Source organism: Triturus cristatus, chromosome 3_2 (assembly GCF_964204655.1).
Source record: "Triturus cristatus chromosome 3_2, aTriCri1.1, whole genome shotgun sequence".
In the NCBI taxonomy this organism is placed as follows: Eukaryota; Metazoa; Chordata; class Amphibia; order Caudata; family Salamandridae; genus Triturus; species Triturus cristatus.
The window spans coordinates 699,366,731-699,394,527 of NC_140584.1; the positions used below are offsets into that span (position 1 = coordinate 699,366,731).

Consider the following 27,797-nt stretch of genomic DNA (forward strand, 5'->3'; position numbering starts at 1 on the left):
CCGCAGACTCCCCCTCTGCTGCTCAGGGCCGCCTCCTTCAAGGATCATTGCTTGCAGACTGCAGGGGCTATGAAAAGACATGAAAAGTTACTTTTCGCTCTTGAAGCGGCAGTATAGATAGATGTTGCCCTGCTGCGGGAGAGCTGGTGGTGTCCAGGGTTCGAGGATGGCTCGAGGCTCCGGGGAGGCTGTGGGCTCGGCCTTCAAGTGCGTCCTGAGCTGCGCTCAGAGAAAGTGACAACTGGGAAGCGGGGGGGGGAACGTTTCCAACCAGGTTTAACGCGCCGGTATGGGTGAGAGGTGTTTGGAAAGAGGGTTACAGTGATCCCTGACACTGGACAAAGGCACATGCGTGACCCTGAGGCAGGGACCCAGCTTCGAAGCAGCGCCGGAACCATGGGGCAGAATCCCTGGACTCTCCGGCACGGATGGATATTCGACTTGAAAAATGCTGTACCTAGTTACAGCCTTCAAACGCTGATTTTAATACACACTTTCGTGTATACTGTATTAAGTTCCACAACACTGTTGCTCTGTATTGTAGAATGTTTTTAATTAAGTTTATAAGGAAAGGATGATGCGCTTCGTGATTCCAACCTGTGCCCTAGACCTTGCACCCAGATTTCCGCAGCATGTGCTTGAACCCTCGACGTTACTGACACTAGATTCCAAATCTACAGGTACCCCAGGACAATAACCCTACAACAGATGAAAGCTGCAAGTATTGTATTGCCACGCCAGAGAGAACATTAAATCAAGACCACTTAGCGGCCTTGTCTTCTGGTCCTCTGATCCACAAATTCTGCCACGAGCCTCTAGGCGAGAGATTTTCCCGCCGTAGGAGGTGCCCAGCCACCTGCTGCCAACCCGTGCTGCCCACCATGGCCGTCTATGCTCTCACTGGCTCCTTCCTAGCGAGCCTCCTGAGCTTTGTCTACGTGTCCTTGGACTGGGTGAAGCCTAACCTGCTAGGGGACAGCGCCGCCGAGCACCTGGAAAAAGCCCCCAACCCATTGGCCCAGGCACGACCACCTCACATCATCTTCATCCTGACCGATGACCAGGGCTTCCAGACGCCCACGATAGATTGCCTGGCTGCAGAGGGGGTGAAGCTGGAGAACTACTACATCCAGTCGATCTGCACCCAGTCGAGGAGCCAGCTCATCACAGGCAGGTGAGGCCAGGGAGAGCCCTCTTGGGGTGGGCAGAGGAAACCGAGACCTATTTAAGGAGCAAAGACTCCTTGGTGCGAAAGGCTGGGACCCCGGGGTGTGGAAAGGAGAGGCAGAGAGACCCTGTGCGTGGGACATGAGCGAAGTGACCACTGGTTCTGAGAAGGAGAGTCTGAGACTGCTGGATACTGGCAGGGGAGGCAGTGACCTCGGGGTGAGAGGAAGAGGCAACGAGCCTTGTCGGTGGGAACAAGAGCCCGTCTATATCCATGCTGGGCTCTAACCAGCAGCAGCGTATAATAGAGGGAGGAGGGAGGGAGGGAGGGAGGGAGGGAGCGAGCGAGGGGCGAAACACCGTGATCAAAAGAGACGCCCGCGAGACTCAGGATGCAATACAATGCAAAAGAAAGTGGAAGTGCGTCATGCGCGCACACCGTACGTGTGCACATCTCCTGCGTTGGCAGGCACGGCGAGCAGGAGACAGGGAGGCAGCAAAACATGCTCCCTTCCAATGAAAAACACGCGTTTTGGACCCACGCCAATCAGAAGCATGGGTGGAGCTTCCACCCGCTTCCGAAGCTAAGGCGACGACAATAGATCTCGCAAGCGAGCACCGCATGCGCTGCGTCGCTAGGCGAGACCTAAAAAGGGATACTTCCAAATAGGAGTTTCCTGATTTGACCATGTCCAATCCATCAATGGACTATCTTGTTAGCCCTTCCACAACCATCATGAACACCTGTGAGCACCCGTCCTCTTGAGCCTGAAAGTCCATAAGTGCCAAATTCATTCATCCTTTACATGCATTCAGCTAAAACCTGTGCATGCAATTCCATGAGTCCAACTTGCCCCCGTCACCACCTTTCTCCCTTCTATGTGTAAAAAAAAAAATGGAGAATTCATTTTGCCTACCAAAATGAAGGAGCAGTACAATCTTTAGTATTTAACTATTTCTAATTCCATGCCATTGCACGCCTTCTACAAGTCATGCAATGGCATGGCTTAGAGGGTGAAGGGGCCCCCTCCAAAACAAAAAACCCTCCGTTATGCCCCTGGTAGGCTCGTCCAACCTAAGAGGCCCCACTGGCTGCACAGGAGCTAACAACCTGTTCTAAAGTCCCTTCTCTTTCCTCTTCCATTCAATCCTCTTATCATCAGGAACCCATTTTGCCACCTTAAACCCCTCTGCCGAACACCTTCCCTCTCTTTCATACATCTGTAATCCATTCTCAAGCCCCTCTTTGCTGCCACTTTCTGGCCCCTTTTACTGCAATTTATGCCTTCTTAAACATCTCCCTCTCCACCTCAGGAGCTGGTTGTACTTGCTCAATTCTTAGTCCCTCTCTCTACCCTCGAGCTGTCTCCACTGATTTACCACCTTCTTCCCCACATCTCTAGCATACCCATCCCCAAGCTGTGAACAGGCTGGCATTGCCGCAGTGACCCCATTAGCTGACTACCTCCTCAGCCTCTGCAATCTCACACGTCTGGCCTAACACTTCCGACTTCAACAAATCCTCCTTCCCTACTTCCTTCAGTACCCTTGATGTTTCAACCACCCTTCCTGAGCCTTGCCTCTTGCCCTAAGCTGCTTTACTCCTCAAGACCCTCAAACCACTCCAATTATATATATATTTATATATATTTTGCAGTTTTATAGAACGAACTCGACCCGAAGGTATTGGAGTGCTTTACATGAGCAGCAGTTACAATACAGAAGGTCAAATGTATTTTTCTTTTATTAGGCACGGGAGATTAAGATTTGCCCAGAGTCACAGGATGTTGAGCCGATGCCGAGACTGAAACTGGCTCCCCGGTTCCAGAGTCGTAAGCTCTGACCATAACACCTCATCCTCACCCAATGTTTCCCCAAATCTGTCACTTGTTTACCTCCACAAACTAGGCCTAGCGCCACCTACAAAGAACTCACCCAACACCTTCTAGGTATGACGTTGACAAAAATATACCAAAACAACACCCTCCACCCATCTAAACCCTTCACTAGCAATTTGTTTGGCCTTTGTCCAATCCCTGCTCCGTAAGGTAGGTGTACTACTTCACTACTCCTCCGAAGATCTCAGCCTGAGCCTTGGCCTCCACTCTCCCTGGGTCTCCATGGTCTTCAAGCTCAGTTTATGCAGATCAGTACTAGGCGAGTGAGTTATAGATGTCCTAGACACTGAGCTGATCTTTTCACTTTTAAAAACCCAGGTACAATCAGCAGACGGCCTGCCCTGAGGCTGAAAGGTCGCAGATGTCAATCATGACCAGGCTGACTCAGGTTTTTAGTTTCTTTAGCTAGATAGTGATAATGCCTAGCATATCCTGCTGATGATTAGGAGGAGTAGTATTAGTTTTCTCTTTATCGTCGTTCTGATTTTGCCCCTTTAATGTTTTCTCTGACATAGCATGGTACTTATCCCTTTCCGTTGAAACTGACGATTGTTTTTTTATTATTTCCTTCCTTATCCACTAATAAGTGAAGAAATGTGAGTGAATATTATCAGCACATGAGTATGCCGTCGCGCAAGTACAGAGACGTAATAATTAAAACCTTTCTAGAGCTCTTCCGCTCCGGAAGGAGAGCCAGCACTGATGTCACCGGGGCTCTAGGGAGGCTGCGTGGATTCCCAGCGCAGATTACCGTCCGCTCGCCTTCCGAGCTGCGAGATTTTAAACACATGGCGCGGCCTTGCTAACGAGTCCCTACGGAGGCCATCACAGCTCAAAATCTGTTCTGTGCTTCCCCTACCAATGCCTTGCGTAATATATATTTAGAAACTCAGGAAATCATGTTTTATTGATATCTAAATTGTAAGTCCAGTAGCGCATATTTCTATCGTTCTTGAAGTGTCTCCTAGTAGCCTTGCAAGTGGTTTGGAAACGCAGGTGAAGCATCGAGGCTAGCTGTTGGTGCGCTAGAACGGAAGTAAACGCTTTGTTTGATTTGCCTATCGCACCAATGTCGAAGCATGGGTATTGTTTATTTATATGAGGTCATTGCTAAACCCCCTTAGGGTGACACTGCCCGCCAGGTGATCAGACACTGTTCCAGTTTAGGACTTAGCTCGAAAGCCTAATGCGTTCTAGGTGTGTGTTGGAGTCTTGTTTTCTTCCCTTGAACTAATTAGACGAATGCACCTCAACGCAATGAATTGTAGGTTAACAGTTCAGCACTGATACAATGTTCTCAACCATCTGGGTTGAGGTGATCACTGTAAACCCCCTGCCCCTGCATCAAAGAGGGGGAATCACAAGCAATACTATGAACCATTGTTTGCACAGAGTCTACAGATATCACAGTGTATCTTTTGCAATAGTGTATGCTGAGGCTTTTTGTTGGAAATACTCCACTCCCACACCGGAAAGGGTGGTGGTAACGGGGTCTCTCCAGACATTCACAGTGGTAGCTTGGCTCGAGCGGTCAGGAATCAGGCACCGTGCTAAGCATACGTCATACCCATACAATAACCATGCGTGCATCCGTTCCAAAAACGACTCTACACCGTAAAAATTATGAAAATATCTCTGTTTATCTTCTTTTTCTCTTAGTTGCTGATTAAATAAATAATAACACAATCACCATATACAAGGCTTTTTCTGTGGAAGGGTACGTCAAATAAATACTGTCTTAATGATTCAATAAATAGGGGAGATCATAAATAATTAAGGCATAAATATAAGTGCATTACATACAGGCAATTAAATATTATGAGGCAATAAATACTGCAAGCCAATAAATATTGTGCGACAATAAATACTGTGGAACAATAAATACAGTGAAGCAATAAATAGGTTAAATACAATAAATACAGTGCTCTCAATAAATAATTAAAAGCTGACAGTGACACTCATAGAATCAGATCACATTTAGATTTCTATGGGCTGATTTGGCCCAGTCACAGCTTGTGGTTAGATGGATGGCTTGAGGGTGTCTACTCCCTGGCTTGGACAAGGCTGAGGCCTAAACTGAGGTAGATCAAGGGGGGGAATTCTAGAGACCTGGCTCCCTCACTCTACACAACCCCTCTGAATTAGTCTCAGCTCACCCTGGCACAATCAAGCTGGTTCCAGCACCTCTCTAGCCCCTAGGGTAGTCTCTCAGGATTCCACAGGGCCCTAGGCGCCCTCTATTCCACTTACTGCCCTTTTTCTGAAGCTCCGACGCCGCTGGAGTCGTGTCGACGCCGTGAGGCGGTTCCGGTTCGATGTCGGCGGCCTCGGCGCAATGTCAGTTCTTGACGACGCCGGCAGGCGGTTCCGGTTCGATGTCGGCGGCCTCGGCTCGATCTCGTCCTCCGGTTCGATGACGTCGGGCAGTCTTGGCTCGATGTCGACTTCAGGCGGCTCCGGTCCGATGGCGACCTCAGGTTCGATGACGTCGGCCGGCCTTGACTCGATGTCGACTTCCGGCGGCTCCGGAGTGCGATCCCCACTCCCGACCTCCGGTGCTCCTCTCCTCAGGTTCCGGCGACTCCGGAGTGCGACCTCCACTCCCGACCTCCGGTGCTCCTCTCCTCAGGTTCCGGCGACTCCGGAGTGCGATCTCCACTCCCGACCTCCGGCACTCTTCACCTCGGTCTCCGGCGACTCCGGAGGGCGGACTTCACTCCCCCGTCGACGCCGCTCACTCGACCTCGGGTGACTTCCTCCTCGACCTCTGGTACTCTCTACGACCTCCGTCGGCGCCCTCTCTCGACCTCTGGCGGCTCCGGGTACGACGTCTGCTTTTCCAGTCAGCGCCGCTTCTCCACCTCGGGCTCCGGGTCTCTAGGCTTCTCGACGTCGGACTCCAGGAAAACTAATAATCAGGTAAGGACTTTGCTGTTCTTTGCTTCTAAGGCCTGTTCCTGCTGTCCAGGTCCTTAAGATGGTTTTTCTTGCTTCTTCCCACACAGGGCTCCAGGCTGGGCTCAGTCAGTAGGGACTAGTATCAAGGGTGGGTTTATGGACCCCACTCCAGGCACAAGTTTCCACCCCTGCTGCCTCACTCCTTCCTCCTTCAGGTTTCTGCTGCTCTCTCTTCACCAGTCAGGTGCCAACTGCCAGCTCCAACTGCCAACTCTCTGTCTTAGCTTCCCAACATTCTAAACCGCCTCCAACTGTCACAGGGCTCCAGAATGTTGCAGAAGGTTCTAGTAGGTTCCAGTGGGTTCTGATGATGTCACAGGTGGCCACCATTTTGTGCTCCAGGCCCTCAGACAGAAGTTCCAGGGGTAGATAAAATGGCTCCCTGAATCTGCATCAATACTAAAAAGTCTGGTGGTTCCCAAAAAGGAAAAATACTAACAGGGCTTGAGGCAAAAGTGGGACAAAATAAATAATGGAGAGGAGGGACCACCCAAAGGGCTGACAGGTCTAACACTTTTCAATTCTCGCCTTAGACAACTCATGCTGTCTAAGGCTCTTAAGAACTATAGAAATGATCCCTGAACGTATAGTCTTTGCTGTTTAAGGCTCTTAGGAGGTATTTTATTTATTTATATGGGTCTTAGAGGATGCCCATTGCTCACCATCCGTTGGCTTTATTGTCACTCTCATTTGCTTGCTTTTCAAAAGCTGCCGTGTGTGGCATTCACTTCCTGTACTTGTTTGTCCCTTCCCTGGGGTATGGTCAAACTACTTGTGTCCTTCCAATACTCCCTGGAACTACTTTTTCTTTATTTCTACGAACTCAACTACAGTGTGTGTCTTTCCCAGCAGTCTACCCAAACTATTTTCCCTCCATGTTATTTGCCCCTCACAGTCTTGTTGTTTGTCCCCACCACTGTCCCTGCTATTGGCTGCTTTTCTCTGCCCGATGTCCTTGTTGTTGCTTCCTCCCCATTCGGTGTCCATGTTGCTGCTTTCCCTCCCCCTCTCAACGCACTCGTTGTCCATGTCTTTGTTTTCCCCCAACTACTGTCCTTGTTGATGCTTGCTCCACCCACTATCCATGGTGCTGCTCTCCCTCCTACCCCCTCCCACCCCACCTGCTGTCTGTGTTGTTGCTCACCCCCTACCCTGCAACTCAACCCTTCATGTTACCTCCCTCCCCTTTTCTGATTCATGCTCTCCATGGCGGCCCCCTCTGGCATAATGGTTTGCAAAGTTTACGCCGATTGGCATGGCAGTAAATCAATCTTCATGGCAGCCCCCTCTGGCATATGGGGTCGGCTACTTTACTCAGCACATGGGTGTCAGCCTGAATGGCACAGCAGTAATGCAGTCTTCACACTGGCACCCTGTGCCATACGGGGCTACCGACTTTACTCTGTGTTGGACCCGAGATCCATGGCGTGGCTTTCCTCCAACATTTTTCTTCCAACCTCCTGTTTTGCTGACTTCATTTTTGCTGGCTATAGCACTCTGCACACTTTATTACTACCAATCAGTGCTAAAGTGCTTGTGCTCTCTCCTTTAAACATTGTAGGATTGGATTACACCCAATTTGCCCATTTAATGTACTTGCAAGTCCTTTGTAGAGTGGCATACCACATACCCAAAGCGTGTATATTAAATTCTACTGGTGGGCCTGCATCACTGATTGTGCCACCCGCTCAAATAGCCCTATAAACATGCCTCAGACCTGCTATTGCAGCCTGTGGTGCAGTTTTAAACTGCCATTTTTACCTGTTCGGAGCTACAGGGACATAACAAGCTCCAGAGGCTCTCTCAACTGCCCAACTGCCCAGCTGCCCTGCTGACTGGACCTGCAACTGTAAGTGCCCAGGCCCTGCTGGCCCTTACAGTCTTGGATCCTTGGTGTGGCATCAGTTAAGTTGCCCTGAAGCTATTGGGTGCCTCACGAATGCAAGTGGGCCTGTTTGCTCCAAGAGTTGCTGCCAACCAATGTGAAGATCCAGCAAACCAGACTCTTTGCTCTACAGTAACTGCGACGCCCAGCAGTGCAAGATTTGCAGTTTGCGATATAGCATCGGCAGCTCGCAGGGACCACCAGAGTGAAGCTCCAGCTATGACCATCCGTGACGCCTAACAGGATCTTCACGCTACTTTGACAGCCATCTGGGGCGCTCCCCCTGCTCCACACAACCCCATCCACCGCCTTTGTGCGTGACTGTGAAAGTAACTCTATCAGCTGGGCTAACCTGGTTCCCGTATCTGGCCCGTGCTCCATTGCAGTCAGCCTTAACTTGTTACTTTCACCCAGTCTCGCATGACAGATAGCTATCCGCGAGCGGGACTTTGTGCTTTTGGTGCTATTTTTCACTGAAATCTTCAAAATTACACATCTCTGGTTCTACTGATTGGACTTTTATCATTTTGGTCTTGTTTTATTTATTAAAGTCAATTCTGCTCTATTATTCTAATTTGGTGTGGGATCCTTTTTGTGGTGTGTTTTCATTTTATTACTGTTTGAAGTGCTACACACATTCTTGACACATTGCCTCTAAGTTGAGCCTGACTGCTTTTGTGCCAAGCTACCAGAGGGTTGTGCACAGGCTAATGTAAGGTTTTCTTGTGACTTCACCCTGACAAGGATTGTGGATGCTGCTTGAGTGGGGTTTCACCCGCCCTACCAGTTACCCATTTTTTTACACTCTGCACACTGTAGGCGGCACGATCAGCACTGCCCTAATGCAACCTTCACGTTGGCCACCTCTTGCATGCAGGGTAGCTGACTTGAAGCTGCACACAAGTGACTGCCTGATCGGTGCAGTAGCCACTCCTCACATCTCATGAAAGGGTGACAGGGATCCACTCTCCAGGATCCCTCGCTGGACCTTGCTTCCTCCAAGCGCTCTTCTCTTCCTCACTGTCAGGGACTGTCTGGGACACCGTCAGGGAACTGGGCAAGGACTGACGTCTGGGTAGAAAACATAAACAGAAAGAGAAGTACAGCGCTGCCCAGGATCACACAGGAAGTCAGAAGACAAAAAGGATCCAAAGGAGAAGCCTGCACAAGTGAACATGATGGCTAAGACTCAGAAAGGAAGGGCACTCACGAGGCAATTTAGCATTCAGACTAACTACACCCAGAACGGACGTGCAAGACACATATATAATATAACATTAACGATAAAGAGAATGTGGGTAAAGCACTCGGGAGCTTCCACACGGTAAGACTGAAGCTCAGTAAGTTCCTCACCCCAAACTCCTGTTACAGATACTGACTTCAACTATCCTCATGAAGGTTATGCATGCAAAGGCAGGGTCTGTGGAGCTGATACCTATGGCGATGTTATAAACGTAACTCAAAGACAATACTCACAGTGAACAAGAAACACCACCTAGGTAGTTAGCTGTGCACACGGATCCTGGCTATCAAACAGGAGCACGCAAGGCAGTAACAGCAAGGGTGTAGAACTAAACACAAGTACAATAGACAAGGAGCTAGCAAGGAGGAGTGCTTAACAGGAAAGGAAGGAAATCACAGGGCACACTTGGCAGAAAGCAAGTAACAAACACACAAGGTAATAGAAGCAAGAAAGCAGAATAGAGAGACAGCAAACTAGGAACTGGAACCAAGGAAATGGGAAGAAAGGCAGGGACTGGAAAAAGTATATACAAAAGGGGAGGCTACATGGGTATACTAGAATAGAGTTGACTATAGCTCAGGGGTCAAGGTAGCACTGCAGGCAGTGCTAGTTCAAGGAAACAGGAAATAGCTACAGCTCAGGAAATAAGGCGTCAAGAGAGCACTACAAGCAGTGCAAATCAGGAACAAGAAATAGCTGAAGCTCCGGAACAAAGAATAACTATAGCTCAGGAACTCAGGACACAAGGTAGGACTGCAGGCAGTGCTAACTCCGGCACAAGTAATAGCTATAGCTCAGGAATCAAGGAACAAGGATTAACTATATATAGCTCAGGAATCATGGAAAATCAAAAGCTCAGGGAACAAGGATCGGTCTCACCAGAACACAGCTACAATGACCAACCTTGACCTGAAGGGAGCTGGGGCTTAAAAGAGCTCACAGTAATCAACATGCCTCAGGTGTGAGCAGACCAGCACCAGCCAGCCACAGTGAGCTGAATTCCTCCACCCATCCTTGGCCTGCAGGGGTGGAGACAAAGCAGTGAGCAGTGAGCAGGGAATTCGAGGTAACAGAGTGTCAAACATGAGCAGGCTGTCTTCAAGCATGAGCAGGATGGCTTTCACAAAACCCGGCATGGATTGGGAATGAATGTCAATTCCCAAATAGTGTCCAAATGGCTGGAAGTCAGTATATGCATGAATGGGAGGGTTCAGAAGCTTATTATGACAAAGAGAGTCCCACAGTTCAGCCCCCTGGTGGTGGACACGAGAACGCAGGGAGCAAGTTGTGACACTCACAGGGCATACTGGTCTTGGCAAGCAGGAAGGTGCTGGTGGTCTTGGATTTCCCTGGGCTATGTCTCCTCACCCAGCTGCGAGACTAGCAGACCCCAATCCTGGTCGACTGGCTGCATGGCAGTAGACCATTTTGGTGGCCTTGAGTCCCCTTCTTATAGCCTATTTCCTGACACTAAATGCAGTCTGTCAAAGCAGTAGCGACTCCAGATATGATAACCTCACAACACAGGCCATGGGAGTGGCTAGAGAGTTACACCTGAATGTCAGCCACAGTGATATATACATCAAAGTTTATAGAAGGTCCCCATCCCTACTCTTTTTGATTTTCTTATCAGCCCCATCTTCTCTCAAAGATGTGCCCGGCTTCCTTCCCAGGGACTTCTCTCTGGATCTACGAGCGGCCTTTGAAGTATACTGATGAGCCTGGCTCATCATTCCTACAGTGTATGTCTGTCAGAAATAGCTAGGGCATGTAAGAGACAAGACGACGTGAGTAATGCTTATGGGTGAATTTATTTGGTTTGTTGTGGTAAGATGTTAAGTTCAGTTCAACAGGAGGGGTTCTCTAGGGCACCGTGGTCTTCAGGTGGGGTTCTTCCTCTCTCCTTATCTCTGTCGTGGGCCCCTCGGTTCCTTCTCCGTCCCGGACTCGCCACATAGAAGGGGAAAAGGGAGAGACCAGTATGAGGTAGCACTCACGCTATTTATGAGTGACAAGGGAGGGGTTGTGTGGGGAAATAACGCACCCAAAAAAAACAACATGAGGGCAGGGACGGTCCCAACACCAGGTACAGAGAGGGTCTGCTTGGGCAAACGGGAGTAAGCAGCCTGTTTACTCTAAAGGGTTCTTCCCCGAGCGTTCGTCTTCCCAAGGGGTTCCCGTATCCCCTCCCCGCGTCTAAGTTCGTGAAAACGAGAACGCACCTGTTGTAGCCACGACCCTCCGGGCCCGTGGCGGGGCGCTGCGTCCTCCTCTCGGTCTTTAGGGGCCTCGATCTCCTCGGTGACAGCTTCGCTTCGCTCTTCTCCGACGCCAGGCTCAGCAACTTCCTTCTTCCGGTCGCGCTCCCACTGGTCGGCTTCTTCCGGTTTTAAAGGCCCAGGTTCGTTGAAAGCGTGTCCCCAGGGGGCGGGGCCTTCGATCTGTTCCTCCGTCTTAAAGGGCCAGTCCTTGGATGGAAAACTGGGTGTCCGCGTTGTTAGTCTCCAGTGTTCGTCAGGGGGCTGAGGGAAAAGGAAAGAACCGTGGCATGAAGGTGAGTCCTGCTCGGAGATAAGGTTGGAGGGTGAGGACATCCGACAATGTCCTACCAGCTCTCAGGAATGAAGCAATCCACAAATGTCTTGAGGAATCCTCTACCTCCTCATGCTCCTCCAAACAGGCCTGGGGTCTCCCAAAATGAAACCCAGAGTTTTCCATGTATTGTACCACTCACAGGCACACATACACAGAGCAAATGCATGCAACCACACAAGCGTTGCACAGCACTGCATATTAACTTGATGTAGGCCAAGGGTGGGTTAAAACACACTGCAGTGGAACTTTATATGAGTGGGCCTGTAGGCGTCGCTATATTACACAGGTAGCAAGGCCTTTTCACTCCTGCTGATCCCTACACAGTATGTTGCCACCACTGTTGCTTGTGCTACTTAACTCCTGGTAAAAGCTTCATGAGGGTAGCGCATTGGGCCCCCCCAATGAGACCACAATTCATCAGAGAGGCCTGTCATGGCCATGACAACAAAATTCAGCACCAAGGATCCAGATATCTTTGCAGCTGAGGTACTCAGGACAGGGATGCACGTCCGACACCATGCAGGGTTTTTTTACATCCAGGCAGCATGTATATAGGTTTGTATGGCATATTTGTAACATGTAGGCTTATCTGAAAAGCAGCAGACTGCTGCACAGGGTCAAAGGCATGCATACAGTCAAAAGCTGTTTGGAGGAGAAGCTGAGTTTCGAGAGTGGAGGTGTATAATGCAGTTCTCTAAATTGGAGTTGAGTTTGGGACAGTCCTGAAGGATACACAGGTGTCATTCCTGATCCTCGGTGCCTAAATAGAGAAGTATTGTTTCTGCTTTTTGTGCTTCTTCTCCAGAGTGATGCTGTGCTGTGTGTGCATAGAACCAGCGCATGGAGTGAGCTTGTCAATCACATAAGCCGGGGTGCCCTTCGTGATGTCTTTAAAGCTGATGCAGCTGCTGATATTCTTACTATTGATTTTTTCCCTCAGCGAAAACCAGTGGATAAAGGAATGCCATCTGATCCCCACAAAAAAACCTGGTAGTTTTACATCCTTTTTTCTGGAATGATGGCTGACTGCCAATCATCACGTTGTATTACTCCAAAGATGAAAATCTTTTTTTGCAAGCAAGATTCAGCCAAAATAATAGAAGTGATGAGACCTCTTTGCAAGAAACGTGCTGTTTGAACAAAAGAGGAGCCTCCCTTTATGTAAAGGTTCAGTGGTTTATGTGAGAGGTTCCTGCTAAATGTTAAAGAAAGAGATGAGAGATAGAGAAATTGTATCTTGTTAGAGATAATGCTTTAGTGGTGGGAGAATCAGTGGCCAATGTGAACCTTCTGCGAACAGTCAATTAGAAAGACTACAATGATTTTATTTTAGAACCATTCTCTCGTTTCAACTAAGGATTGTACTTTATTCAGTAATGCAGATAGGGCACGATTCACAAAGGGCCTCCACTGTCGTGGTGCAGGCCCCGCTATCATGGCGGGACCTCCACAATGAGAAAGTGCAATGCGAAGGTCCTGCCCTGAGTGCGGGGCCCCTGCCACGACTGTGGGTGCCCCGCCATGAGTGCAGAGGTCCTTTGTGAATAGGGCCCATAATATTTCAAGCAGACAACTGAGCTAATATAGTGGTGGTAGGGGCACAGCAATCTGAGCAGTAAAGGATCCTTCGTGATGCAGAGTAGTGTTGCCTTCATCCATATCTGCAAATTTTCTAGTAAAGATTGAAATTCTAAGGCCCGATTACATGTGTGCTGATATGGGGTGAGGTATTTAACAGCCCTGGTAAATACTGATGCCTGAGGGTGACGTATTTACGAAGTTCACTAACAAGTTCACTGCATCGATCCTACATGAGGCTTTGAACTTGGAATAAAGACATAGCATAACAACACCTGTTGGTGCATGGATCAGTAAATAACCTCCTAGTACCTATTTGCACTGTTGGGTTGAGTTGGCTCCTGCCCCGTTCCGCCACGGCTGGTGTGCCGATTGCGCTGAGGGTGGAGCCAACTCTCCCACTTTCCCTCACTACTGCCCACAAGTCACTTCCGGTGGGTCGCGCTTCAGTCCTCCACCAGCGCCACTGCATTTAGGGGCCAGATGGTGCGGACGTGCCGCTGACGTGCCGAAGGCACGCCTAAGGCAAGCCCGTCTGTGCCTCTCCGTGCCTGGACTGGGCCCAGGCCACAACCCCCGGTCCCCTTACATCCCAGGGCCACAGATACTTAAGCAGGGAACTGCTACTTTTTAATAAGGTTAAGGGTAGTTGTTGTATTTTGACCATTTGCGGAGATAGGACAGATTGCTCCTGTGATTTTTCACTCCCACAACCACAGACTAGTAGAGCGCTCCACTCTTCCCCCACTTCCCCTGAGCAATCACCTACCAAAACACTCCACAACGATAGACATTCACTGTGGTCTCATTAATGTCAGGTCCCTCGCTAAGCACAAGTACGAAATTGCACACATGAACTCTAGTTTTAAATTAGATATGCTTTTTACTACAGAAACCTAGGCAGAGGCTGCTTCAGACCCGTACTTTGTTACTTCAACTCCCATGGGATATCGGTCTTTCAGAGTCGATAGGCTGATCAAACGAGGGGGCGGAGTGTCAATCATTTTTAGGGAGCAGTTTACAGTGACTTTTTATCCAACTTCCACCCCCTTCTATGAGGCTCTACAGTTTGCCTTCGAACTCAGCCATAGGACGACCGTTAGAGGCATTTTACTCTATCGCCCTCCTGGCGCCAGAAGCGCATTTAACCAGAATCTAGATAGTCTTCTAGAACCAGCTCTCACCAGTAATGAGTTCACAATCCTGGGAGACTTTAATTTTTATCTTGAAGATAATGGGGCCAAGGAGACGGTCGCCCTACTAGACACACTAGGTGCCTTAGGCTTAGCTCAGCTAGTATAGACACCCACCCATGAGGCAGGGCATACACTAGATGGTATTTTTACCTCGGCGCAGGGACTAACACTAAAAGTAACCTTCCCTTTGATATGGACAGACCACTCGTTAATTAAGTTCAACCGATCAGTCCCCATTGTCCGGCAGGGTAGGACCACAATACTCACCCCTTTACCTACTCAGATTGGAATAAAGTAGATAGAATTACTCTCCAAACACATTTGCAGAACACACAACCATTACTGAAGGTTCACCCAGAGTTAGCTGTCATCAAATACACTGACTGGCTTAACGACGCAGTTAAGGTCTCGGTGCCTATTAAGAAAACCTCACAGAATTGGAATGTTCCTTCGCCCCCCCCTGGTTTTCCGACGCTTTGCGGAACGAAAATCAAAAGTGCTGTCGGTTGGAAAGACCCTGGAGAATGAACTACCACAAAAAAGACAGAGAGGTTTACAGAATTGCACTAACACAATATAAAAACCTACTGATATCCGAGAGAAAGGATTTCTTAACCAAGCAGATTGAGAAAGCAAAAAACTCCTCCAAATAATTGTTTGATGTAGTAAACAAGCTGGCCTCCTCATCTAAGAACGTAGGTACTAAGGGCGATCAAAAGTTTTATGACGATATCGCAGTAGCCTTTAAAACCAAAGTTATGGACATTTATAACGCCTTTGAGGACACGTCATCCCACTCTCCCACCACATGACTTAAAAGCCCCCAGTCCATGAGTAACACCCTCCACTGTTTCTCCCCAACATCATCGGAGGCAGTGGAAAAATACATAAGAGAAGCTAAGTCGGGGTCTCCTCTCGACCCATGCCCACCTCAGGGGCGGCTGGTGACATTTGAAGGTGGTGAGGCGTGGAGGTCCGGGTTGAGTGCCCAGTGGTGGGAGGGGGTGGGGCTCAGGAGGGTTCTCTCCCTGAAAATGTTTTGAAGGAGGAAGGAGTGAAACACAAAGCAGATAGGCTCAGGCTTGACCTTCGGTTTATGGAATCCCAGTGCATTCCATTTCCGACTCTGACATGGGTCACTGAGTGCTTCACCTGCATCTCTGTCCACAGACGGGCGCGGGCACATGTTAACTTAACCCCACAGAATTAGTGCTGTAAAAACAAGTGCCACAGGCTCTTAATGCATGAGTCAGAGTGCGCAGGGCAGGCTTCCGCGCTGCTCTTTTCGTTTCCTCTTCAAACAGCTGATGGCCCTCGAATGCAGCCGTGCCCCCCTCTCACCTTGAACTCCACTGACTGAAAGTTGCAGGATGTAGTCCAGAGTCCACAGGGCCCTGACAGAGGCCAGCTGCTGAGTCACCTGGTGGGGTTGTTCCCTGCTTGTCTCCAGCACGGTCCAGCTGGGACTGGTAGTCTCCCCAGCCCCCGGTATTGGCCAGCAGGTCAGTGTTGCTCAGCCTCAGACACTGGACCACGGCGTTTACGAAGGACTTGTGTTCCCATGGTTCTTCAGCCCCAGGATTGTTCGGACACCGCAATGGGGATCACCGGATCAGTACTGTTTCAGAGCTGCACGGCGGGCTCTTCCGCAGCCCACTCCCTCAGCTCCCTCCCATTGTCCAATCAGGAGCTCTGGGACTAGCGCAAAGCGAAGGTAAGGGAGTGCTCTGCTCCGAATGTTGCCACCCACTGCTCTGTCTTGAGGGGGCTCGGCATGGTCCCTTGCCATTCATTTCAGTGGCACACTGCTGAAGTCGCCTTGGGCGCAGCATAGGCGCCCCATTTGAAAACAGCCATTTTCCGCTTTCTTTAGCCACTCCCTTCAGGATGACGTCGCATGTGCTTCGAGGGCGAGCATTAGTCCTCGCACCGGCCGGCACATGTGCAGGAGGTGTCTCTGACCTGGCTGTGACCTCGTCCCACTCCCTTCCTAGGAAAACAGTCACACAAAACAGAATTTGATTTGTGTTCCACACGGGGCAGCCAGTGAGCACTTCATTTGAGGCTGCTGGCTGCTGCATTGTTGTGTGTGGTGTCTCTCTCTTGTCTCCAGTACCCGATCCTCGCCGAGTTTAGTGGGGCAACGCCCCTTTCGCCCATATGCACCACCTGCTTTTCTGAAAGAGATAGCAGAAGTGGTGGGTCCTGGGCTCACAGAAATCTTTAATTCTATGTTCAGCTCAGGCAACTTCCCATCTAGATGAAAAGATTCATCTATCCTCCCATTGCTAAAAAAAACCAACCCGGATGTGTAAAATCAGAACAACTATCGTCCCATAGCGCGGCTGCTGCTGCCAGCCAAAATAGTCGGAAAAATTATGAATATACCACTATCCCAATTCATTCAGGAAAATGATCTGCTCGATCACTCCCAGTTTGGCTTCCATTATTAGCATAGTACGGAAACGGCGCTCATCAAAGCCATTGAGGAGATCAGGGCGGTCATGGATAGAGGGGGCACAGCCGCCCTTGTCCTCCTTGACTTATCAGCCGCATTTGATACTGTTGATCACGTTCTCCTGCAGCAGCGGCTGGAGACATTTTATTTATAGTTGAATTTATAGGGCACGACAGCTACCCAAAAAGGGTTTCCCGGCGCCAATACGGCTGCGAACAGAATGGTGGAAATCAGAAAGAGAGATTACTGGCTAAACAGCCAAGTCTTTATGGATCTACGAAAGACGGTATAGTTGGTTTCTTTGCGAATAACAACAGGGAGAGTGTTCCAGAGGGTAGGGCCAAGATAGGAAAAGGACTTGCCACCCATCCTGGTGAGTTTGAACCGAGGGACCGTGAATTTCTCAAGCGATGAAGAACGGAGATGACGCGCGGGAACGTAAGGCCTAACAAGAGAATGCAGGTAGGGTGGTGCTGAACCCCATCTTATCTTGAACATAAAGTTCAAGGCTTTGAACTTTATGCGATTCTCCACTCTAAGCCAATGAAGATCGTGGACATTGAGGGGTCAAGGGAGCGGCACTAGCCCTGCTTTCCTCCTTTCTGAATGATAGGAGACTAACAGTAACTGTAGATACGTATCAATCAGAGCCATGTGTCCTCTCGTGCAGAGTTCCTCAGGGATCTTCCCTGAGCCCATCTCTTTTTAATGTCTATGTCTCGGAACTTGCCCCTCTGATCTGGGATTTTGGGTTCAGCCTGACGTCTTATGCTAATGATACCCAGATAGACATGGCTGCCTATAGAAGCAAGGCCTCTCCGGCGCTACAGTTTTTTAACTGTATGAGAGAAATAAATAGACAGATGGGAAAACATTGTCTTAAACTCAACTCCGAAAAGACTGAGGTCATAATCTTCGGCAACCTGCAACCCAGTTGGGACAAACTTTGGTGGCCAGTGGAGATGGGTGAACCACCAAAACCATAGCAAAAGGCAAAACATCTGGGAGTATTGATTGACAATAAACTCTCACTCTCATACCAGACTAATGCCATCGTCTCTGCTTCCCATTTTTTCATAAAGAAAATAAGGAAGATCTTTTCTTACATCCCTCTGGACAATAGAAAGACGGTGGTAACAACACTAATTCAGTCAAAGCTGGATTATTGCAATGGGCTCTACCTGAGCATATAGAAGCAATATCTAAAAAAGCTCCAGACTGTTCAAAGCACAGTTGCTCAGCTGTTGGTAAACATTCCTAGGTACAAATCCATTTCCAAAGAGATTCACGGTCTGCACTGGCTCCCGGTAGCACAACAAGTCAAATTCAAGGCCCTAGGTTTAGCATACAGGGCACTGAGCCACACAGGGCCTTCCTTTCTCCGAAATCTCTTTGTCTGGTATGAACCTGCCAAACACCTATGTCAACAGAGGCTAGACTCCTTACAGTACCTAGATTTCGATCTACAGGCTGGGGCGGCCGTAGTTTTCTCTATGGCACCACAAAACTCTGGAATACGCTCCCTATTGAGCTCAGAAGTGCAGGCTCCCTGACCACCTTCAGGAAAGAGTTAAAAACCTGGCTATTCCAGAATTAGACGACTGGCTGGGCTTACTGTGTTCATAGCGCCAAGACACTTCCGGGTATTCGCGCGCTCAATAAATCTCATTAACATTAAACATAACCAGGGTCTAAGTAGCGCAAAAGTGAGAGGCAACAAATAGCGGAATTACACTAGCTATCTGGTTTCTGGTTGTAGGAAGTAATGTAATATTCTTTATTGCTTGATTATTTAAAATCATTGCAATTAACACACTTCACATCTCAATCTTAAAAACTAAATTAATCATTAAAAAATTCATAACAAGCAAAACATCTTCCCAACACATAAAATAAGAAACTGTCCCATATATACAATTTAAAACTTATCAATAAGATCAAATCCAATCACATAACATCATTAATTACAGCCTAATGTTGCACATCTAAATATTTTAAGATGACGGCGTGCACAGCATACTATTTCCTTATACATAATGGGAAGATACTCAAACAAATAACAATTACTTTCAGCTAAAAAACTTTACACGTTGTTATTCAAAGTATTACTACTAAGGTGCAAAGTAACTAATACAAGATAGTTTCTAATGTACGTATTCCTGCACAATTTACATCTCAAGGTACTAATGCGCAATTATTGCAACAGCCATCATATCAAAGCAATAAAGTGCATCAATTTACTGTAAAGTGCGATTATTAAGGCAGCCATCGTATTAAAACAGTAATAAAGTGCATCAATTTATGGTAATAGTGGCACATTTGTTTGTACATTTCAAATTGTCACCCTTACAACATGATCACTAAGTATTAAAGATAATAAGCCAGATAAAACTATTAGTCAAAAGAGCCGTAAAAATACTGGAGATCTACCTTATTGTATCAAACGCTGTTCAACTGCCAATAACATTTTTACCAAATGACATAATAATGAAATCGATTCGCCGGATAGTGACCTAATTAAGGCCTGACAAGCAGATCTCACCCCGCTCTTCAAGAAATGTGGTCTCTAAACTGTACGTCGAAGCTTAGTCAACATGGGGCACACACACTATATGAGCTAGAGTTTCCTGAGGCCAACCACAAAGTCTACAGTTAGAGTCCGGCCACTGCTTGATCCACTAGCTATCTGGATTACCATACTAGGTAAGAAATGTCATTGCAATCAATGTGCAAAAGTTTTTATTCCCTTCAACACTAAGAGTGAGAAAACAATATAATTTGACCATTACTGAATCCTGAGTATATCTCTGCATGTCCATTTATGTACTATACTCAGAGTACGGCCAAGGCAATATCTATTATCATTTTTTTTAATCACTAATCCATTACAAGTACGACACAATTTAAGTATATTTGTACAAAAACACAATTTTAGAATATTTTCTTTATTAAGAAAAATATTTCTCTGTCGGGTTACGATAGAGAGGGTGTTTCTAGAGTGAAGGTGTAAAAACTGCCAGGATCCTACACCCATGGCACAACCATTCCTTGTGACCGACCTCCTCAGACCAGGGCCTCAGACCATGTCCAGTGGGCATTACTCACATGGGCACCGGGTATAAAGCTTAGTTGAAGGTCATGCACTATGCTCAATGCCTACTGGGCATGGTCTCAGGATGTGCTCAGTGGGTGCTCGAGCAGTGGAAAGGGTGTGGCCAAAGGTATCCACTGTGTCTTACATTTGTGAGCACGGGCGCCATACACAGACATGGCCAAATTAAATTACTCTCCACCAAGTTGGAGACTGTGCCTCTCATGGGTATTGTAGGTAAGGATATGTGGCATGGCCAGAGGCAATGCACCTTGCGGTCTAGCTATTTTATGACTGCAGTGGTGCGTGGCACAGGGCATGGTCATTGTGCACCAAGCACAATGTGGCCAGGGGGTACATCAAAGAGAATTAAAGGGAAAAAGGAACTGCAGTCCGGGAGAATGGGCTGCAAGCCATCCTTACCTGGAACAGGGTTCTGAATGATGGGCAACTCTTCAGGCCATGCCCAGCAGCTATTAGGGGCAGGAGCATCTGGCAAAGGGATTAAGGGCTCCCAATGACTGTTGCTACTGCTGGTTCTATAAGCAGGAACAATGAGCAGGACAAAAGGCCATTCTGTGTACCTAGTGCTAACAAAATTAACAGTGATACTGTCTGAAGTGGGCAAATTATTTAATTGCAAAACTCAAGTCACTCACTGAAGGATCTTTTTGCCAAAGCTCTTGCTGACCTACTTACAAAAAACAGGTATTACCTGAACACAATGTAATTTGATGGGACGTTATGTTTATGATCCAGCAGTGATATTATCACCATTGTAGTTTATGACTTCACTTTCCATATAGTGTATGAGATCGTTCGATGTGCATCGGGGTTGATTTGTGGTTACCCTTTTATTAGAACTGTGAGATTTTCATTGTTTTAAGGATTTAGGTCATAGCCAGGTATCTAGGAGTTAATCTATTTATTGAGGATGTTTCTAGATAGGCCTGCTTTTTATATGTGTCTGATTGGTGCTATGGGAGAGCTGATTACATCCAGATGCAGAGATCTCACGCTGCATTGCGACCTTGATTGGATTTTTTTGCTTGGTGCAGTGCCAGTTGCTACTGCTGCGAGAGCTATCACCTCGCACAAATGCTGTGCCTGAGGAATAGCCATAAAATTACATTTGAAAGAGAACTAACCCAAACAATTTCTGAAGCCTTAGACTGTGGCTTCACATCCCCTGTCTGGAATATGTGTTTGAAAGTGGAGTCCAAAGCACCCCATTGGTTCGAGTTCCATGTTCTTTATGCCCAAGGAAGGGAAGTTTGCTGTGTGACCTGGTCTAGTGTCTGTCTCAGAGCCAGTTTCCCAGAGGTGAGGGGATACCTGAAGTCACCTGAAGTCTGCATTTTCTGCTGGAGGAGTTAAGGGTCTAACTAGTACCTAGAATGGCGGTCCCACTGTCTCTCTATGTAGTTCCGGTTGTGATCTGCACCATGATTTACAAGTACAAGTACCACTCTCTCATCTGGCAGTCTGTTGTGTGTCTGAAAACTAGTACAGCAGACCCAAGGAACTGTATCACTGCTGAAGAGGAAGCCCAATTAGACTGAAAAGTGACAGGTGCTGAATACACACCACCACTGACCGTTCAGCTGGGAGGCCAAAATTGCTGGAACTGGGCATCTGAGTCACTCGGCTTGGACAGCCACAACTGCAGAAAATGCCATGCTGCTGCATGGACCACCCACGCCAACTCCGTCCAGTGATTCTGCTCCAAAGATAATTCACTGCTTAGGCCCCTGCTGTAAGAAGCTGCCTCTATGAAGAGCAGGGACGCAAACTGTGTTCTGCCACACCATTAGCTCTGCAACAGCTTTGAGCATGTAAAATGGGGTTTAGTGTGATAATAGAAAAAGAGACTAAGAATACACAAAGGGATCTGATTTGAGGACTTAAGACTTTTTGCCCAAGTGAAAGCCAGGTTGAGTATTGTGGAACTGAGTTGTGCATCTAACCAGTGGGGTAAATAGAAGTGACCTGCATCACTGCCTAATTAATGCCTATACCCACAACATCCTGGGCGATGGTAGACATTAGAGAACTTCAATGGGGAGAGAATAGTGGGAGTGGCACCTAACTGAAGATTGTAACTGAAATATACAATCCTGTAATTGCGTTTCCTATTAAATTGTGTAATATTTAATTTTGCATTATGATCAAATACTTTTAATTAAAGATAAACACTGAGCTGGACAGTACGTTACCGTCTGTTGGTTGACTGTTGAGTTCTTAGCTCTTGTCCCCCATATTACGTCCGTGAGACACCTTTAACTTGTCACCCTCGCTGCCCTGAGAGTCAAGTGGGAAAAGGGTTGCGTTTGACCCACTTTGCAGAGCCATAATAGAATGGACCACAAGATACCAGTGACAAACGACCTCAACCACCATGGTTGGGGCTCAGTAGATTCTGACTCTATACCAGTAAAGGGTTTTAAAATTGCTAATTGGTTGATGGATTGGTTTGCAATTTGATTTGTTCTTTTCATAAAAATTCTGCCTCTTTGTGTTCTGCCTTAGTAGCTACTCACATGTCCATTCCACTTGTTCCCAAATGACACAAATTTGTTTTCACAGCTAAGTTTGCACACAGTCTCAAAAACTGAAAAGACCATTATTAGGACTAGAAGGATTTCAGCTCTTTATAGGTGATTCAGATTCTCAGCTAAGATCCACCCTTCAGTTTGTAAACCAAAAAATTGTTATATCTCTTTATTGTTAAGAATAAATTGTTAAATCCTCACTTAAACAAGTACCTATTGTAGACTCCCATGTCCTAGATCCAAGTGCTGAAGGTAGTGGCCCTGTCTGAATGGCAACAGGAAAAGTAGGATTGAATGTAGTGGCAGCCAGTAATTTGAGCAGGTGTGGGCTGGGCGTGCCATACACGCTTACACATACATACTCACACTCACTCACTCACTCATCTACATGCACACTCAGTCACACATTCACTCACAGCAGACATACACTAATGCATATACATTCATACATATTCACACACACACACACACACACATGCATGCAACAAACATAAAAAAACGAAAACCCTTCGGGGCTACAGCGGTGATCTCGGGTAGCTGGAGGGACCATGAGGGTTGGGACTGAATCCTCCTTTCATTGGCTGAGCTTGAACCAGCCAATGACAGGAAGAGGCAGTCCCTTACTCCTCAGAGAGTAGGATGGGGTCAGTGAGACTGCTGACCCCTCCCCACCCTAGGACCAGGTTTGAGAGGAGCAAGTAAACTCTCCTCTCCTGGACACAGAGAAAAAGGTCTGGTCATAATACTGAGTCACAAAACACAGTTTGCTGCTACCATCACATTATGTGATTCACCCAGGACATGAACAGTAGGCAAATAATGAGCAAAATGAGGGCATGCTTGATGTGCCCCCAATTCACATGCAGTCAGGTACTCAGGGCAGGGGTACAAGCCAATTTACCATGAAGGGACATTTCCATCCTGTTCATCACATTTGGTCCTGGGCACTTCAAGGCATAAAACGGAAGCGCCCAGGTCTGCATCTATTTGTTACGAGTCTTCTTTTTATGAGGGAAAGGACCTCCAAGCACTTTGCCAGGCTGAGGAAGTCACGCCTGAGGAAATCCTCAGCCCGGCAAAGTTAAGCTTAGGCAGCCAGAATTTTGCACATTTAGAGCATTTACAGTGCCTGGCTGGCTGACCTGAACATGAAATGAAAGTTTTATAGAGCGTGTGTATGCCAAGGCGGTCATAACCTGAGCAGAGGGAGCAAACTGTGGTTAAAAGTTGGGCACGAACAGCCATGTTTTGGGCGCCTTTCTGAACAGTTTTCTGTTGGTTTGGCTTCTCAGAGTAAAAGGCAGAGTGTTCCAAAGTTTAGGGGCCAGATGAAGGAAGCTTCTGCCTCTCCATTTTACGGTATTCACCCTGGGAACAACCAGCAAAGAGGCAGTCGATGACCTGAGATTGCGTTGTGGGACGTGCCATCTAATACAATTACTGAAATAGGCTGGTCCTGCCCCATAAAGGGTCTTGTGAACAATGCACAAGGACTTGAACTGAACCCTCGCCTGGACCGAAAGCCAATGCAGATCACGAATCCCTTGGGACACCGGACTAAATTTGGGTATTTTAAGTAGTAATTGTGCTGCCGCATTTTGAAGTGATTGAAGCTTATGTATGGTCCTCTTGTTTGCACCCAGATAAAGGACGTTGCAGTAATCAATCGTTGACAACACCAGGGCCACAATTACTATTTTTCTTAGATCCATTGGAGTAAAAGGTAAGATTTTTCTCAAGATCTTCAAGGTGTAAAGACAGGACGATGTGATAAGATTGGCCTGGTCCGATGAGGACAATTGATGGTCTAGAGAGACACCTAGACCTTTTACCTTCCTTACTGGGGATGGGCAGGATCCGGCCACTTCTAGCCACCAAGCTGTGTTCCAGAAGGTTGTGTTTTTACTGACTAGTAGCACCTCAGTTTTTTCGGTATTCAACTTTAAACAGTTGTCTCGCATCCATCGGATGATGTGGACCATACAGTTGTTAAATTGAATTGCTACGTCATCCGGCTTTGATGTTAAGGATACCACTATTTGCTTGTTGTCCGCATAACAGATAGCAATAAAGCCATGAGAGCAGATGAGTTTAGCCAGTGGGGTGACGTAGACATTAAACAGGGTTTAGGATAGCAAAGATCCCTGGGGTACTCCGCATAGCAGGGCATAAGGATGTGATTTATGTCCTCCCATCGCTATGGTTTGTTCCCTGTTCGCTAAAAATTATCGTAGTATCTTGGAGACTCCTCCTGTGATCCCCATTTAAGATAAGCGGCGGATGAGCAGCTGATGGTTTATCATATCAAATGCGGCTGAGAGGTCTAGCAAGATTAGTATTGCCTTCCCTCCTCCATCTAGCTCGGTGGCTGCAATGAGGGCTCATTCTGTACTGTGTAGAGGCTGAAGTCTGTGTTGTGCAGGGTCCATTTTGTTGTTATACTCCAGGAAATGTAGCAGGTGTTCGTTAAAAATTTCTCAAAACTTTTAGAAGGAAACGGCAGACAGGAAATCGGGCGGTAATTTTTGACCTCCATAGGGTCTTGAGAGGGTGTTTTCAAGATGGGCCGTGCTAAAGATTTTTTCCAGATGTTTGGAAAAGATCCTGCGTCCAGTATATTATTTCGAAGAGGTGCAAGGTGGCCTGCAATGGTACTGGTAACCATATGAAGAACCATAGCCGGACAGGGGTCCAGTGGGGATCCAGACTTAGGAGGCAGTATAAGCCTCTCCACTAGTTCGGGCATGAGGTCATTACATTTTTCTAGGAGAGCCTGCGTAGTTACCTCACCATGATCTAGACCACCCATCACGTCTGGGCTGTCCCCAGCTGGATGACTGAAGAACTCATCGTATACACTTTTTACTTTACTATGAAATAAATCTGAAAATTTATCACAGAATTCTGCGTTGGGGGTGTACTGTTTGCTTTCATCAAATTGTGATAATGCCGTGACTGTTTTAAAAAGCTCTCTGGCTGAATTTTTGCAGAACAAATTTTCTCAGTAAAAAAGAGTGACTTTGCTGAGATTATTGCCTCTTTATAATTTTCAGTAGCGTTCCTGTAGTGGTCTTTTTCCACAGCAGAGTAACCTTTCCTCCATATTCGTTCTTGAGCCCTACACTTCTTTTTCAGTTCCTTCAGCTCAGGCATATACCAAGGTGTTGATGGTTGCTTCCTGCTGTTACGTATATGTTTTTGAGGGGCGAGCTTAGTAACTGCTGAATCAATCCAGCCCTCAAAGTTGCGGGCTACGGAGTCAGGATCAGTATTTAGACCGGGAGTAGGAGAGCATAAGGCTGAATCTAATTCCGGAGTATTTATTTTTCGCCATGGGCGAGTTGTAGCTGTACTATCGATGTTATGTGCTTTGAAGATCTTTCCTGGAATACTTAACTCAAAACATACAGCACTGTGATCTGTCCCGGCCACAGGCAGGGCTCTGCTGAAAGTGATCCATGCGTAATTGGTGAAAACACCATCAAGAGTCTGATTCCCTGTGTGAGTCGGCCTTAAGGACAAGCCACACCTGATTGAATGTGAAAATCCAAAGATTTACAGTGTGCTCAATAAAGGCACAAGACAACATTAATTCAAATCACAAAAAGCACACAGAAGGACAAATCATCTTTCTACATGTCAGACTGAGTTTCAATCCACCCAGGTCATTTAACCTACTGATGGGCAAACCTTTCCATTGGAATTTGAATGGGAACGGAATATTGAGACACTGTGTACCACTACTACTTTACTGATCAATTCACAGAAAACGATTTCTGGGCTCACACCTATACTTTTTGTAAACTTTCATGCAGATTGTTATGAGGGAAAAGTTATTGAAGATGGTTTTTTTTAACCGACTTTATTGAGTTTTACATAAATCCTCAATTGTAATTGTAATCAATTCAATGCAATAACACTTAGTCAGGGGTTTCATTCCATAATTTCTTTTACATATTGCATGCAGAAGTGATGTCTTGACAATGGGTACCCTCCCGCTCATCTTTTCTTACAATTGCTACTGCAGTACAATTCTGGTTTTATGCAATTCACAATGTTATCCAAGGGTTAATGACACTTAACTTTTATGCAACCAATGTAAATGCCAGATTGGTGATCCTAATATAGATCTGCAAATCTACATCACAAATATACCAAATCGTTTTCAAATAAATGGCATTTCACTTTAATCAGTTATCAGAGAAAGTAGTTACTGTATATGAAAACTGATATTCCTTATGCCTAATCGGTACCCAGGCGTGCAGTGTGAGTTTGTAAATTCAGTTGTCCATTTACGGTTACTAATGCTTCTCTGTGTCTTTTATGTGTAGAAATACAATTATTATATTAAGCATGGAATTGATACAGAACATGTTGCCCCCATGGAAGACTCTTGGCTGGAAAATGTGTTGGCTCTTGTTCCAAATCATCTGAAAAAATTCACAGGCAGTATATATTTGCTGTCAGAAGAAATGAGGGAGGACTATCTTCTAAGTGTTAAAAAAGCCATTGGTAAGTAACGAATACATTTTATACTTTTCTATGTTTTTTACTTCTCCATAGATCATCTACCAAACACTCTAGGTAAACTTTAGAGCACCAGTGTATTTCCAAAAACAAATTAAAAGCCCATTGAAGATAGTAAATGGGAACCTTTGTGGGCGAAATCATGTCATACTTATTGGTGAATATAACTTTGTAAATTTTGTTAATGTGTTAATGAATGTCTCTAGTGCTCACAGAGAGCTCTCTTCAATATGTTTTGCATGAGGAAGTAGTTATATTTGTATTATAGATCAATTTTTATAAACGTGATAAAATGTCTTAATAAATGCTCAATTTAGTTCCTTTTTTAGCTGTCAATTTTTAGGAGATACCGTATACTTGCTCACCCATTCTCTGATATCGCTTATCCTTGGCAATGAACAGGAGTCTTGCAGCGTCATTTAGACGTGGACAGTAACAGTATACCTGCCAAAAATCAGTGAATTTCCATGTACCAATCTCGTGGTTTCTCTGTCTCATTTAGATGTGGGGAATCCACTGTTTTGCAAGTATAGGGGAAAGTTGTATTAGAAGGGCAGCCCACTTTAGGACTTCTTATGTCATGTTCACTGCTTTTTTCAGGCTGGGAACCACCATGTACCGGATGGTGATAACTAGCAAATAACACAAC

The 27,797-nt window shown here is 46.7% G+C and overlaps 1 protein-coding gene across 2 annotated transcripts in view; it reads left to right on the top strand.

Annotated features, from left to right (window-relative positions):
- The window catches only part of DNAH7 (dynein axonemal heavy chain 7), a 1,967,826-nt gene that overhangs the window by 163,472 nt on the left and 1,776,557 nt on the right, over positions 1-27,797 (top strand). For both annotated transcript variants that reach the window (XM_085648764.1, XM_085648765.1), the window contains exon 6: positions 26,953-27,133. In XM_085648764.1, coding sequence (XP_085504890.1) covers positions 26,953-27,133 — 181 coding nt within the window. The remainder of the gene's footprint in view (positions 1-26,952; positions 27,134-27,797) is intronic.